Raw genomic sequence first — 17,151 nt, 5'->3', positions numbered from 1 at the left:
TTTCACTCTTTAATTTGAACTTCAGTGGTTTTATAACCCTAATAGAACATTAATAGAATATTAGTAGAACTGTAAAAGACTCAGAATCATAAAGCATTGTACAGTTTGTCTCAAACACAATATTAATGATTCTGTCCTTTATTATCTTTCTGTTGGCGTTTATGTCCTGGTTAAAGTTTAAACACACACGTCCTGTGTCTGCTTTGATGGAACAGGGATGTGTTCATGCCCCTTGCTCAAGCTTTTTTGTGGATTGTGGGTTTGTTTTTGAGCCAATCGTGTGTCAGAGGGAGTGTTATGAATCATATATAAACAGCCTGTTCCTGCAGAACATTACCATTAAGAGTAAGAAAAGATCAGCAAACTTCTGCATGCTGGAGGAGTAACACGACTGCTTTAGACGTGATAAACTGACAGTGAGTTGAGTTCTGAAGTGAGTGCATTCTGTCACTAACGTGAATCATTTTGGTACTCTTGAAGAACCCTTTAAGACATTTTAAGAATTGTTCTGTACTTTTTTTGATGTGCTAAACTGATCAAACTGACAGAACCACAGATGGAGAATCCAGCGTTTGAGAAGTCTAAAGATGATCCTCCGCTTTACGAGGAGGCATCATTTTCTGGTGCTAATGGTTATGGAAACATGGAGCACCGCTCCATCAGGCCATCAGTGGTGAGTGCATTTGGCCACAACACACTGGACCGAGCGCCCCACATCGACTTTTACCGGAACGCTGGGAGTATGAGTGGACACCGAGCCATCAGACCGTCGCTGCAGGAGCTTCATCAGGTCTTCCACAAGGTCAGTGATGTGATGAGGAGCTCAAACACACCAAGTGTAGAATAATACACACTGCATTATCCATACACATCTCCACAAACTACACTGACACCGAACAAATAATTTAGTGTCTCATCAAAATGATGTAATATTACTGAGGTCTCAGAGTGATCATCTCAACCTGTCCAAATTTTTATTGGATAATGAAATGCTGACATGGAGACTGCAGCATTATACACCATTTTAACTCACTGTAAACTTTAGAGAAAAATATATATTTTTTTCATATTAGTTTGTTTTCACTGCTTCAACGTCTGGTCTCTCCTCGGCTCGTGTTCTCTCACCCTCATCTTTCCTGTCCTTCTCACTCTTGTCCATCACTCCTACTTCTCCCTCCAAACTTTGCCCCTCCTGGTGGTAATAGCAGGTGCCACTGCTGTAGAAGGTCCTACAGCAAACATACTACCAGTTTAGCACAGTATCTGCCTTAGGGGTCTGTGTTTTCTTCGCCCATAACTTCTTTGTGTCTCCTCTTGGCTTATCTGTGTTTGACACACTGTTAATTACAGATCTGAACTCAGAGAGGGTGTGTAAGGGGGAGGGGCCCTGTAAGATGGGAGTGGGCCATTGATCCAGCCCACTGTCAGTTGAGAAACCAACCAATGGGCTGCTCTATCTGCTTAATGGGCCAATCAAAAATAAAAAAAATAAATAATCTATCAGCCCCAGAGGGAAAGTGCTCGGTGTAGCAGATGGTCAGTCCTGTGTGTAATGGTGTTTAATCTGAAATCAACAACATTTTAATCACACTGTGTTTATGAGTAATGATCTGTCCATCATAAAATGCCCTAATTAATGTTAATGAGGCCAGAAAGTGCTGCTGAGTCATTGTGTGTGTGTGTGTGTGTGTGTGTGTGTGTGTGTGTGTGTGTGTGTGTGTGTGTGTGTACATTGAAATGTTATTACAACAAAACTTGATTTTTATCAACTTGAAAAGGTGTCTAAAGCTAAACACAAAGTAAAAATATTAACTTATATGTACACATAAAATAGATTATATTAAACTATAATAATAATAATAATAATAATAATAATAATAATAATAATAATTATAATTATTATTATTATTATTATTATTATTTTATAATTACATCCCTGATTCCAAAACAGTTGGGTCACTGGGTAAAATGTAAATAAAAACAGAATGCTGTAATGCAGCTGTGACAGACCAGACGCTCGCAGATTATAAATGAATTCCAGGTTTTAATGAGTAAAGGGCAATCAAAAACAATGTACAAAGGCCAGGCCAGGTCAATACCGAAAGATCCAAAACAGTAACGAGGGCGAGACAAATCATAGTCAGAAAACAGTCAAGGATCGAGAAACCGGGAAATGAGAGAAACGGGCAATCAAAACACAAGGACAAGGCTAAGCGGGAAAACCGTAAGGCAAAAAGGGTCATACACAGATAAGCAATCAGTACAATAATGCTCAGTAGGCTTATGGGATGTGAAGACAATACTGTGCAAAGAACAAAACAGACAAAGGGGTATAAATACAGACATAAACAAAAAGGTGCAGGTGATTGTGATTAGAACTCAGGTGAACCACTCCTAGGAAGTGGTTCCAGATTGGAAGACGGAGTGCACGTAGTAGTGACTGGTGTGTGAGGGGGATTATGGGAACTGGAGTCCTGAGGGTTGAGGCAGACGTAGGGTGAGCCCAGAAGTGTGACAATACCCCCCCCCAAGGAATACAAGGAGGCCAAGGGATGAGGACGACCATGACGACCACCACCCACGCTGCCGGGAACACTCCTGTGTAAGCCTTCAGAACTGCCGTGGTGCTGGACAGAGGGCTGTTGCCATGGACAACCTCTGGGACCACTGTTGTGCAGACTGCTGGGAGGGCTGGACACAGGGCACCTGGGACAGCCCCTAGGCCGAGGCAAGGGCTTCTCTGGATGACGCTGATGGAACTCCTCCAACAACCCCGAATCCAGGACATCTCGTGTGGGAACCCAGCTATGCTCCTTGGGCCCATAGCCCTCCCAGTCCGCTAGGTACTGCAGAGTCCCTCCTCTCCTTCTGGAGACCAGCAACTGGCGGGCAGCATACACCAGGGTGCCTTCCACGTACACCGGAGGTGGGGGTGTGACATCGGGTGTGGCCTTGTCCAACGGACCTGAGACAACAGGTTTCAAGACAGATACATGAAATGAGTTAGAAACATGGTAATGCAGAGGCAGATCTAATTTGTAAATAACCTCATTAATTCTCTGGAGAATCTTAAACAGACCAGTGTATTTGGGCAATAATTTTCTACTTCCCTCAGGAAACCTGAAGTCCTGGGTTGACAGCCACATTTGGTCCCCAGGGAGGTAGGTAGGTGTGTCACCTTTATGGTGATCTGCCAGCCTCTTGTGTCGGCGGAGGATGTTCTCAATCTGCTGGTGGGTCTGTTCCCAGACCTGCTCGCTCTGTTGCATCCAACTGTCAATGGCCGGGTTGTCAGAGGGCGTGGCAGACCATGGCATTAAGGGGGGTTGGTAACCCAGCATACACTGAAAAGGGGTTAACCCCGTAGCAGAGCTATTCAATGAATTTTGCACTATTTCTGCCCAGGACAAATATTTGGACCAGTTGGCTTGATTATCGTATCAATACATTCTCAAAAACTTTCCCAGGTCTTGGTTAACTCTTTCACATTAACCGTTAGACTGGGGATGGTAACCGGAGGTGAGACTGACGTTAACTCCCAGTCTCTCAAAGAATGATGACCATACATGAGAGGTGAATTGAGGCCCCTGATCTGATACTATATCCTCTGGAATACCAAATATACAGAACACATAGCTAAAAAGGGCTTCAGCTATCTGAAAGGCTATAGGTAGGTTAACGAAGGGGATAAATCTAACTCCTCATGAGAATCTATCAACAATGGTCAAAATGACTGTGTAGTTCTGCGAGGGGGGCAAGTCAGTAACAAAGTCAACTGCTAGATGTGACCATAGACGAGAAGGGACAGGCGGGGCATGAGTTTACTGGCAGGGAGAATTTTGGGTGTTTTGCACTTAGAACAGGTGGTGCACAAGGAGACAAATATATGGATATCTGACAGCATGTTCTCCCACCAATATCTGCCAGATAATAACTGGTGCGTATGTGTCTCTCCTGGGTGGCCAGAAGTTAACGAGGAGTGGGCCCACGTAATTAATTTGTCCCTGCATTGAATAGGCACATATGTCCTTCCTAACGGGAAGGCTTACGGGAAGTGAAGACAATATTGTGCAAAGAACAAAACAGATAAAGGGGTATAAATACAGACATAAACAAAAAGGTGCAGGTGATTGTGATTAGAACTCAGGTGAACCACTCCTAGGAAGTGGTTCCAGATTGGATGACAGAGTGCACGTAGTAGTGACTGGTGTGTGAGGGGGATTATGGGAACTGGAGTCCTGAGGGTTGAGGCAGATGGAGGTTGAGCCCGGAAGCGTGACAAATGCAATGATTTTTAAATCTTCTTTGACCTTTATCCAATACACATAATACAAAGACAATACATTTAATGTCCAAACTGATAAACTGTATTGGTTTTTTTAAATATACACCCAATCTGAATTTGATGTCTGTAACCCATTCCAAAAAAGTTGTGACAGGGTGTGCTTATCACTATGTTACATCACCCCTTCTTTTAACAACTTTCAGTAAGTGTTTGGGAACAGAGGCACTAACTGTTGAAGTTTTAAAAGTGAAATTCTTTCCCATTCTTGGTTGATATATGACTTCAGATGCTCAACAGTTTGGGGTCTCGGTCGTCATATTTTGTGTTTCATAATGCATAGCCTGTAAGTTTTAGTGACGGCATGGCCACTACGCTACAAGGGCCCCAGTGCACATGTGCTAGAGTTCTGTCACAACCTGAACCTGTACAGTTCATCTTAAAATCACTATAAAAACATAATAATTCATGGAGGGAAATGCTGACCTACTGTATATGTATGAAACACGTCCTCCAAACAGACTAGAAAGTAGTATAATAACTACAATAACTAAAGCTCTGCCTCTGTGGTGTCTGCAGCTGTCCGTCTGTAGGGAGGATCACCAGGGATTCAGAACTGTAGCTTTGAGTTACTGATCATATCTTGTCTTAATTTTACTGGACAAACTACTGAACATCATGGACGATGCCAGTCACCCTCTGCACACCGTCATCAGCAACCAGAGGAGCCTGTTCAGTGACAGAATGCTCCTTCCCAAGTGCAGGACGAACAGACTCAAAAACTCCTTTGTCCCTCACACCATCAGACTGTACAACTCCTCTCTGGGGGGGAGGAGGGGGAACAGGAGGACAGAGGACAGGAAGGAGCAGTAGCCTAGCCTGACAATAAGCAATACCGGACAATGTGCAATATAATGTGCAATATCTCTCCTGCTGGACTCCCCCCCCCATATCTTATTCTTTTTTATATTTGTATATGTAAATACTTCATTTATCTAGAAGTTTTCCTCCATTTCTATTCTCTGTTTATCTGTAATGATGCTGCTGGAATTTTAATTTCTCTGAGGGAACCCTCCCAAAGGGATCAATAAAGTTCTAATCTAATCTAATCTAATCTAATCTAATCTAATCTAATCTAATCTAATCTAATCTAATCTAATCTAATCTAATCTAATCTAATGTGTGTGTGTGTGTGTGTGTGTGTGTATTAGAATGGAGATGTGGATATCCCAGACACACTGGTTGACAGTGAAGGGAGCGATGTTTTAGCAAGTGATGATCTTGAAGCTCCGCTACCTCCAGAAAACACAGGGGGAGTGGTTAAATTTGGCTGGATTAAAGGAGTCCTGGTGAGTGTTTTACACACACACACTGTACTGTGCATACTGTCAGAGTGTATAACATGTGTGTGTGTGTTGAATAACTGTGTGTATGTGTTGTGCAGGTGAGATGTATGCTGAATATTTGGGGTGTGATGCTTTTCATTCGTCTCTCATGGGTCGTTGGGCAAGCAGGATCAGGTGAACACACACACACACACACACACACACACACACACACACACAGATAACATGCTGGCTCTAATGTAGACATCATATCATGACCTCTCCCTCGCTGTACTGTGCACCTCCTAAACGTCCGGGTTCCTTGGCGCTGGACAACACGTGAGGACTTCAGTTCCCAGGATGCACTATGGACTCTTGCATGCACCTGTTCACTGTGCACACTTGTTCCACATTCTGGACAATCACAGCTCATTATACACTCAGTATTTAAAGAGACTTCGGACACTCATTCTGTGTGAAGTATTTGCCCTTCTTTGCATTACCTCTAGTCTGATGCCACGCCTGATTCTGCATTGTGTCTGTCTGTTTTTGATCCTGTTTTTGCTTCCTGGTTTTGTCCCTGTTTTTGTCTCTGACATTCAGTTTGTAGATCACCTGACCTGTGCCTGGTTTTTGACCACAGTCCTGCATGCCATTTTGGATTTGTTTGTGTGTGCTGTTTTTTAATAAACTGTTTTCCCTGCAAAGGCATCCTGTCTAACATCCCTGCAACACAACACATACCAGAATATAATACCTCGCCTAGCTATGGATGCAGCAGGACGAGCAGAACAGCAGTGTAGTAGGATCACCCTGCTGATGTTTTTCTTCCGGCACTGGTGGATGGACATCCTGATGGATGTCATTATGATGGTGTCAAGTATCCACCAGATGGGTCTCTGCTCCACTGTCAGCTGTTCTGAGAGAGAATGGTGGAGCCCAAGCCTTCAGAAATCATCTGGGTGGGTTGTATGATACTCTAGCTCACTGGGCCAACTACTTCACCACCATCAAGCACCCATGCCTTACAAACTCCACAGAGTTCGGTAGCATGCTCAGGTTGTGTTCCAGGCCTTCAGGAAGGAGGAAGCCCCTGAAATTTTGGGTGTGGGGGTATGGGGGTAAAGCTTTCTCTGGAGGCCTACAAGGTGGCTTTCACTCCAGAACTCTTGCCAAAGGTCGACTGAGTGGCCTGCACTCCTGTGCTTGCTGCGCTGTTGAGCTTGGAAGATGACATCCTTACTCTGCTTCCAGACTATGGGATGAGATCTTCAATCCACCTCTGGAGGCTGAGAGGCCAACCTTGGTTTCAGAGGTCCCTCCAGAGGCGTTCCATAATTGAATCCATGCATGAATCTTTGCCCATCCCTGAATCCATGTCCATGTTTATGCTTGAGTTCATGTCTAGGCCAGAGCCTATGCCATGTCTGAGTCCAACCCATGCCTATGCTTGAATCTGAGCCCATGCCTAGTTTCACACCAGAGGCTGACATAGCGACCACCAGCATCATACCTCTTTCCAGACCTGAGCCCACACCCATGTTCTTATTTATGCCAAAGACCAATGGGGTGTTACCCAGCACCATGCCCTTGCCCAGAGGCCCAAGACCACTAGTCAGGTACTTTGATTGGTGAACAGGGAGTAGAGCCTTCAGGTGGGGTTCTGTCATGAACTCTCTCTTGCTCCGATTGCTGCACTGTACACCTCATGAGCTTGATGCAGCCAAGCTGCTGCTTCCGAGTTCCTTGGCATCTGGCCTTTAGTCCCCAAGATGTTCTACAGACTTGCACATGCGCCTGTTTGCAGCACACACCTGTTCCACATGCCAGACAATCACAGCTCATTATGGACTTGGTATAATAGGACTCCATACAGTGGTGCTTGAAAGTTTGTGAACCCTTTAGAATTTTTTATATTTCTGCATAAATATGACCTAAAACATCATCAGATTTTCACACAAGTCCTAAAAGTAGATAAAGAGAACCCAGTTAAACAAATGAGACAAAAATATTATACTTGGTCATTTATTTATTTATTGAGGAAAATGATCCAATATTACATATCTGTGAGTGGCAAAAGTATGTGAACCTCTAGGATTAGCAGTTAATTTGAAGGTGAAATTAGAGTCAGGTGTTTTCAATCAATGGGATGACAATCAGGTGTGAGTGGGCATCCTGTTTTATTTAAAGAACAGGGATCTATCAAAGTCTGATCTTCACAACACATGTTTGTGGAAGTGTGTCATGACACGAATAAAGGAGATTTCTCAGAAAAAGCATTGTTGATGCTCATCAGGCTGGAAAAGGTTACAAAACCATCTCTAAAGAGTTTGGACTCCACCAATCCACAGTCAGACAGATTATGTACAAATGGAGGAAATTCAAGACCATTGTTACCCTCCTCAGGAGTGGCCGACCAACAAAGATCACTCCAAGAGCAAGGTGTGTAATAGTTGGCGAGGTCACAAAGGACCCCAGGGTAACTTCTAAGCAACTGAAGGCCTCTCTCACATTGGCTAATGTTAATGTTCATGAGTCCACCATCAGGAGAACACTGAACAACAATGGTGTGCATGGCAGGGTTGCAAGGAGAAAGCCACTGCTCTCCAAAAAGAACATTGCTGCTCATCTGCAGTTTGCTAAAGACCACGTGGACAAGCCAGAAGGCTATTGAAAAAATGTTTTGTGGACAGATGAGACCAAAATATAACTTTTTGGTTTAAATGAGAAGTGTTATGTTTGGAGAAAGGAAAACGCTGCATTCCAGCATAAGAACCTTATCCCATCTGTGAAACATGGTGGTGGTAGTATCATGATTTGGGCCTGTTTTGCTGCATCTGGGCCAGGACGGCTTGCCATCATTGTTGGAACAATGAATTCTGAATTATACCAGTGAATTCTAAAGGAAAATGTCAGGACATCTGTCCATGAATTAAATCTCAAGGGAAGGTGAGTCATGCAGCAAGACAGCAACCCTAACCACACAAGTCATTCTACCAAAGAACGGTTAAAGAAGAATAAAGTTAATGTTTTGGAATGGCCAAGTCAAAGTCCTGACCTTAATCCAATGGAAATGTTGTGGAAGGATCTGAAGCGAGCAGTTCTTGTGAGGAAACCCACAAACATCCCAGAGTTGAAGCTGTTCTGTATGGAGGAACGGGCTAAAATTCCTCCAAGCCGGTGTGCAGGACTGATCAACAGTTACCGGAAATGTTTAGTTGCAGTTATTGCTGCACAAGGGGGTCACACCAGATACTGAAAGCAAAGGTTCACATACTTTTGCCACTCACAGCTATGTAATATTGGATCATTTTCCTCAATAAATAAATGGCCAAGTATAATATTTTTGTCTCATTTGTTTAACTGGGTTCTCTTTATCTACTTTTAGGACTTGTGTGAAAATCTGATGATGTTTTAGGTCATATTTATGCAGAAATATAGAAAATTCTAAAGGGTTCACAAACTTTCAAGCACCACTGTACATGCTAAAGAAGGCAACTGGACTTGCTTGAAATCCTTGGAAGTGTTCCACCTCTCATCCGAAAGGCTTCTTCAGATCTGAAGAACTGAAGAAGCCTTTTGGATGAGAGGTGAAACATCTTCAAGGGTTTCAAGCAAGTCCGGTTGCCTTCTTTAGCACTTATGGATTACGATGACCTGGATGACTGAGAATCTTCACAGACATATAATACGACTCACATACACTGACTTTGCGAGGTATTCTTTTGCGCACATGGTTCTGACTCTGCCGAGCCTTCTGAATCATTGATATTTCTCTGCTCTGGTTTTTATCCTACCCTGCTTCATGGTTTTTGCTCTTTTGGACTTTCCCTGACATTGTCTTTTGCTGATCGCCCGACCTTTGCCTGTTCCTAGACCTTGTTTCTGCCTCCTGTTTTGGATCTGTTTGAAGCCCTTTTAATAAACCTCTTTATCCTGCACATGCATCCTGCCTCACCCCTTCCCCTGTATATAACACAGTGTTAAAGTTACACACTGATCATCCAGGATATTTAAAAAGTTTATAAATAAAATATCAGCTATTCAAACACTATTACTCTCACTCCGCACAGTACTCTCAAAAAAGGGAAATGTAGCACCATTCTGTGATGAAGAAAAGTTTGTATTAATTAATTATAATAATTAATCACATGACTTTCCTGCTGACTCATCATGCCTTCATCATCATCATCATCATCATCATCATCATCAGTGTATAGTAATAAGGTAAATATAGAGATTATTTTATTCGTGCTTTGAAAATTAATGGCTTCTTTTACTCATTTCATTTCTAACTGCAATATAAACTTTTCTCATTTCTCAACATTGTCATTCCTTCATTTATAAAATCTGACCATGGGGGTGTTGTGGCTCAGGTGGATAAGGCGCCATACCATAAATCTGGGGACCTGGATTTGATTCTGACCCGAGGTCATTTCCTGATCCCTCCCTGTCTCTCTCCCACGCGTTTCCTGTCTCTAACACTGTCCTATCCAATAAAGGTGGAAAAAGCCCAAACAATATCTTTTAAAAAAAAAAGTCTGACCATTATTTCCGGGTCTCTGATCACCAAAACCATTCTTCAGAACAGAGGCTAGAGATCAAACATTGCTCACATCAAACATTTCATTCATAAACGTGACTCAAAGAGCCAATTCAAAGAGTTGATTCACTCATGAATGACACATCACTAATTTTACCTTTTCACTGAGGTAAGAAAATGGTTAAGTTTGGTAATTAATATTTTTTCCCTCTTTGTTTATAGGATAAGTTGAATGTTAATTATTCATGTTTAGCAGAAATGTTGGGTAATAATTTAACCTGTAACATTATAACATGAGCGAGTTTTCTTGTCAGGTTTTAGTGGATTGATCCCATAAATAGCTCAGATAGCACAAATCCCAAACTTATTCAGAACATAGCCTCAATAAAAATGTAAAATGTGGTTCATTATGAGGTTATAGGTTTATCTATTTGGCCCTCAGGTGCTGAAGCGAGTGCAGTTTCAGAGAGAAGGAGTCCATTAACTTTCCTTGGAGTCCATTCGCTCAGAAATTTGTTTTTCAGGTTTATGGTGCGTGAACAATGGCCAGCCTCACAGCACTAATTTCACACCTCTGAAGGGGCAGAGCTTCCAGATACCTCCATGATTTAGAACATTAACAATTCCAGGATGGAAAAAATGCACTGCTGTGATTTTTGGTTGAGTAAAATGGGTGACTGTTTCAGTTCTGGTGGTTCATTAGCATGAGGTACTGTTCTCTGATTTGTCACTACAGCACCTGGATTTACGGATTGAAACATGTACAAACTGACTGACTCAGTGTGCATCCACATCAAGAGTGCGAATACTTTTGTGTCCTGATCCACTTCCACATGAACTCCAGCAGTGAGAAAGAGATTTGATTCCGAACTGACTTGACTGCAGGAAGTGAATCAAGCGTTCTGTGTGTTTTGGGTTGCAGTGGTTTTATTATAGATGTGAGATACGAACTGGACCGAAGGACAGAGCTGTAGTTCTGCAGAAATGCCATTGGTCTGAAAGGGTTTAGTATTTTTTAGAACTAATTATTTACATAATTACTGAATTGTTTATTGAGCACCGGCTCCATATCCCCTGTGCTGGAGTGATTATTGTGATTTCTACACATACTTGGTGAAGACTTGTCGAACGTTTCTCATGGCTGTATTTCTGAGCAGTGAATGAAAGAGTTTGACCCTCATATGAATGAGACATGTTTTGCTTTATGGTTTGTTTCTCCAGCCATCCATTATCCGTAAGCGCTTATCCTGTACAGGGTTGCGAGCTGGAGCCTATCCCAGCTGACTACGGGCGAAAGGCGGGGTTCACCCTGGACAAGTCGCCAGGTCATCACAGGGCTGCACATAGACACAGACAACCATTCACACTCACATTCACACCTACGCTCAATTTAGAGTCACCAGTTAACCTAACCTGCATGTCTTTGGACTGTGGGGGAAACCGGAGCACCCGGAGGAAACCCACGCGGACACGGGGAGAACTTTTTCTGACACATCTCACTGTCTTGACTCTTTTCTGTGTTTTTGTGGCGAGTTTTAGTTTCACTTTTCTGAGACTCTGAGGCTCATCACGGTGATGCAGAACCAGAGACACACAGAAGCCCGACTCAGTGTTTCCTCTCCTAACTTTATTATTATTTATGTAATTATTGTGTAAATCATCCATAACACCATCGTCATCACACACACACACACACGTCTGTTTATTAAGAATTTTAGTGTAGTGTAAGAATATAATTACACCACACACACATCACATTATCTGTAGCCGCTTTATCCTTCTACAGGGTCGCAGGCGAGCTGGATCCTATCCCAGCTGACTACGGGCGAAAGGCGGGGTACACCCTGGACAAGTCGCCAGGTCATCACAGGGCTGCACATAGACACAGACAACCATTCACACTCACACTCACACCTACGCTCAATTTAGAGTCACCAGTTAACCTAACCTGCATGTCTTTGGACTGTGGGGGAAACCGGAGCAGAATATAATTAGATTTATTTATTTAATTTTCATTTGTCTTGATGTGTGTGTGTGTGTGTGTGTGTGTGTGTGTGTTTCAGGTTTGGCGACTGTGATAATTTTACTCAGTATGGTGGTCACCATGATCACCGGTTTGTCCATGTCAGCCATCTGCACTAATGGAGTTGTACGAGGAGGTACGTACACACACACACACACTTCTACATTAAATGTGATTATTTAAAAATATACTCAGTTGAACGTATGTGTTTGTAGATGGAGTATAATTAAAATTCGGATCTTTACTGATGTTTTACTTTGTCAATGTTTAATCGATGCAGTGTGAAGTGATTAGTCAACGTAGTATGTGGTGATTAGTCAATGTAGTGTGATGTGGTTTGTCAATGCAGCGTGAGGTTGTTAGTTGGTCCAGTGTGAGGTGATTAGTTGATGCAGTGTGGGTGATTAGTCAATAAATGATGAAGTGATTAGTTAATATAATGTGACATTATTTGGTTGATGTAGTATTATGTAATTAGTCAATACAGTATGAGAATTAGTATGTGTAGCACAAGATGATTAGCCCACACATCATGATGTGATTAGTCAATAAAATGTAATGTGGTTAGTTAATATAATGTGGAGTGATTAGTTGATGTGGTGTTAGGTCATGAGTCAATGTAGTGTGAGGTTATTAATTGATGCAGTATGATGTGATCAGTTGATGCAGTGTTATGTGATTAGTCAATGCAATGTGAGGTGAATGGTCAATGCAGTGTGAAGTGATTAATTGATGCAATGTGATGTGATTAACTGATGCAATGTGATGTGATTAATTGGTGCAGTGTGAGGTTATTACTCAATGCAGTATTATGTGATTAGTACATGCTGTTTTAAGTGGTTAGTCAATACAGTGTGTGATGATTAGTCAGTGTAGTGTGAGGTGGTTAGGCAATGCAGTGTGAGATGAATATCTTTGATGTATCTTTGTGTTTTATTTAGTTTTATCATTAATTTAGGTATTGTACTTCTTCCCACTCCTTTTTCAAACAATGTGCAGTGTTTTGTAATGTCTTAGCTCTTTATGTTATTTTATTTTTATTTTTTTAATTTCTTGTTTTCTTTCTTTTGTATGTACAAATAGTTACATACATTTTTTATGGGTTGTTTTACAATCAGGATTCGCAAGCTAACAATCACATTTAACACTTATTATCTTCAATATCAAAAGGCTTGACTAAATAAACTTGGTTGTTTATTGTAGCCCTGTGATAGCTCTATTTACCATGCAAAAAAAAAAATTGGTGATAACGTTATTGTTGGTGAATGTATGGTGATATATGTCATATTTAGCAAAATTACTCGTGTCATTTAGAAAAAGTGCTTTTTTGACCACAGGTAGCTCCAAAAGGGATGCACTTACATCATTCTTTATACCATAAAACACATATTTGGTTCCATATCATTGGAAACAGAGTTAAGTTTTAATGTTGAATGCCAGTAAGTTTTCAGACTATTTTGATCAAATTAGTCTGTAATTGTGTCAAAAAAATGTCCTCTCCGAGACAGCTAATTGTTCAATATAAAATAACATATCTAAAATGATTATTTTCATCCTAAAATGTGGTCAAGATATTGGGACATAAATATTAGAGACAACTAACACAAAGCTTACAGCCTTATATTTAAAAGCACTATGGAAGTAGTGGATTCTGAATTGTCAAAAAAAAAAAGTCCTCTCCGAGAATCACTTCATTTGTTTCTCCCAGCCCTGCTTAAAGCTGCACTTCATCTTCTTTATCTTATAGCAGATTACACAAAACTACCATACACACACGTCAAAAACTTACCTGAAATCTGTTCTTTAACTCGTCCTTCACTTAAACACTGGTACAAGAACCGGTTTGAATCAGTTTGAATTTTATACCCCTGTGACACAAACTTTGTCCCCTGATTGTAAAACAACCCTTATACATGTTCGAAATAAAAAAATAAATTCAATTAAAAAAAATCAATTCAATTTTGTAAGAAGTGTATTGTATGAGGAAGTTTTGTGATTTCATTTGTTATCTTGTAATTTAAAATTAGAAAAGCTAAATGATATCACACTTATTTGGTTCTCAGATGTATTTTCTGATAATGAAGTGGAACATCCCATTTTAAAATGAGTTTTATTTACATGTATAAACACAGCACACACACACTTTAATGTATATACTGTATGTATCAGGAGGAGCATACTATCTGATCTCACGCAGTCTGGGTCCGGAGTTCGGCGGTTCGATTGGGCTGATCTTTGCTTTTGCTAACGCCGTAGCTGTAGCGATGTATGTGGTGGGGTTTGCTGAGACCGTCGTGGATCTGCTCAAGGTACAAACCTCAGCCTTCCTGGTATTTATTCAAGAGTTTATGAAATTTATGACTGTGTGGATTCCTGAGACTCAGTTACAGCTCTTTTAACTCCACACTGGAAAACACATTTTTTAGCTAATGGACTGTGAGGAATTTTGTCTTTCTGCTAAATGCTGCTGCTTCACCACCTGAGGTGTGATGATTACCCTCGAGGGCAGAGCGTCTGACGTCACACATGTAACAAGTGATCGCTCAGACTGAACTCACTTTCAGCAGCAAGAAGAGCGATGTTAATGTGATGTCTTTGATGATTCATGCTGTTTGGCTCCACTTCAGTTTTTAGATCAAAGCAAGTGTGTTAGCCAGCTGAGTGACTGTTTTATAACAGCTGGTGCAGTAAAGTAGATAAGTTTAATCAGCTACCATTTATAAAACCATCCTGAGCTATAATACACCACAGTGTAGTGAGATCAGAAACGTTTAAACAGTCATTTCTGAACACTGATTGTACTGAATGATTTTTCAAAGATTTGTTGAAAGACTGAAAACATCACATCTTTTTGAATGAAATGTAGAACACACCACACACACACACACACACACACACACACACACTAATGGAGTGTGATGATTTTAGGAGCATAACGCCCTCATGGTGGACGAAGTAAACGATATCAGAATCGTCGGCTGCATCACTGTGCTGCTGCTGCTTGGGATTTCAGTAGCTGGGATGGAGTGGGAGGCCAAGGTCAGAGCACACACACACACACACACACACACACTTGTAGTTGTATATTACTTGTGTACATTAGAAATATACTCATAAACACAGCAATGTGACAAAATGCTTTGTGATGGAGTGTTGGTGGAAGTTATTTTCATTAACGTTTTTGTCTTTCATTTTCTTGTGATTTTGTGATGAAAGTTTTTGACTCACACAAATACAATGTTTACAAAGAAATATACGCGTTAAACATATTTTTACATGAAAACTTGCTATTGTCTCTGATATTCTCTGTAACTCTATAAAGACATTACAACTGTCTTTCTTCATGAATATGTAATTATTTCTGCATAAATAAATAAATAAGATCAGTGTGAATGTTTCTCGTGAATCTGTGTGTAGGCTCAGATTGTGTTGTTGGTGATTCTGCTGGTTGCAATAGTCAATGTGTTTGTGGGGACAGTGCTTCCTCCTACCGAGGACAAAAAAAACAAAGGCTTCTTCAGTTACCATGGTGACTTCTGTTATAATAATAATAATAATAATAATAATAATAATAATAATAGAGACACTGAACTATCTGGCTTGATGTTGTGGTGCTGTATCTCAGTGTGTTTTGTCCACTACAGAGTCCATCTTCGCAGAGAACTTTCCTCCAAACTTCCAAGATGGGGAAACGTTTTTCTCCGTCTTTGCCATCTTCTTCCCGGCAGCGACAGGAATTCTAGCAGGAGCGAACATCTCTGGAGATCTGAAGGTAAGATATGGACCTGATTCCTCATTTATTATGCTGCATAAAAACATTTATTCATAAAACATTTGCAGTAGAATTTACACATGAAATGTGGTGTTCATCAAAATCCAGTCAGTTTGGAAAAACCTTTCTATCCTCTGATTTTGTGTAAAATTCCGCACCAGGAGACGCGTTGCTGCGAACCTCGACTGATCTGATCAGTCGCTGCCCATGACTTCCTGTGGCTTTATCATCACATTACACTGTGGAGTTTAAATCACTCCTTCATTTCAATTACACACCAATTTAAAGACTATTTTCTCCTACAATTCCAACTCAAATCCATACATTGAGATGACTAAGACAAGTCCTTCAATGAGTAGAAAAGTAATGGCACCCTTTAAAAAGAGGAGGAGTTAGTGTCTGTGGGAGGAGACGTGCTGCAGTGGCCGAACACTGTGCTGAGGAGGAGGAGCTCTTTCACCATTTACACTCCATTTAGTTGTTTTTCATCTTTGTGAACTTGGCCTTTTATGGAGTTTTGTGGGCGTGGCTAAATGTAAATCAGCTGTGCGATGAATGCGCTTGATACTTTACAGCTGATTTTCAACACACACACAAGGATAAAGAAACTCTTGTGAGTTTTTAGTTTGAGTTTCCCATGAAGACATGAACACACAGCCTTCCTGTGAGAGCGATAAAGGAGCTCCAGTGTGTTTACAGTTCATCACTTCACACCGAGAACTGTTTTTATTTCATCGGTTATGAAACAACAGTGTGTGAGTTGGTCAAAAAGAGTGTGTAGTAATCAGAAGGCTCTTGGGTAAAATCCCATCAATCACTGTGGTGTCTCACAGTTTTAAGCGAGCGATAGGAAGGTTGTTAGTTCAGATCCCAGAACGGCCAGATCAAAAAATAAAATAAAAAACATTATTTAGCATTTTACCTATATACTGTGTGTGTGTGTGTGTGTGTGTGTGTGTAGGATCCTCAGAGTGCGCTTCCTGTTGGCACACTGCTGGCCATCATCATTACAGGAGTCACGTACCTTGCCCTTGCAGTGTGTGTGTGTAAGTACAGCGAACACATGCTAATGCTAAACAGACTCAGCTAATCATTCAGCATGTGCAGTTTATACAGGAACATTAGCACAGTGTACAGTAAATAACACATACTGCAGTGTTACTCACACGTACTGCAAACTGACCACCAACACATTCCACCAACACG

The 17,151-nt window shown here is 41.2% G+C and overlaps 1 protein-coding gene across 1 annotated transcript in view; it reads left to right on the top strand.

The window, feature by feature from the left end:
- The first annotated feature begins 556 nt into the window (after window positions 1-556).
- The window catches only part of slc12a1 (solute carrier family 12 member 1), a 73,128-nt gene continuing 56,533 nt past the window's right edge, over window positions 557-17,151 (top strand). The window contains exons 1-9 of the mRNA XM_060924314.1: window positions 557-802; window positions 5,494-5,631; window positions 5,727-5,802; window positions 12,214-12,309; window positions 14,343-14,482; window positions 15,102-15,212; window positions 15,591-15,702; window positions 15,818-15,945; window positions 16,907-16,991. Coding sequence (XP_060780297.1) covers window positions 557-802; window positions 5,494-5,631; window positions 5,727-5,802; window positions 12,214-12,309; window positions 14,343-14,482; window positions 15,102-15,212; window positions 15,591-15,702; window positions 15,818-15,945; window positions 16,907-16,991 — 1,132 coding nt within the window. The remainder of the gene's footprint in view (window positions 803-5,493; window positions 5,632-5,726; window positions 5,803-12,213; window positions 12,310-14,342; window positions 14,483-15,101; window positions 15,213-15,590; window positions 15,703-15,817; window positions 15,946-16,906; window positions 16,992-17,151) is intronic.

Source organism: Neoarius graeffei, chromosome 6 (assembly GCF_027579695.1).
Source record: "Neoarius graeffei isolate fNeoGra1 chromosome 6, fNeoGra1.pri, whole genome shotgun sequence".
NCBI lineage: Eukaryota > Metazoa > Chordata > Actinopteri > Siluriformes > Ariidae > Neoarius > Neoarius graeffei.
The sequence above is the reverse complement of the archived record's forward strand: the minus strand, read 5'-3'. Positions and strand labels throughout refer to the sequence as shown.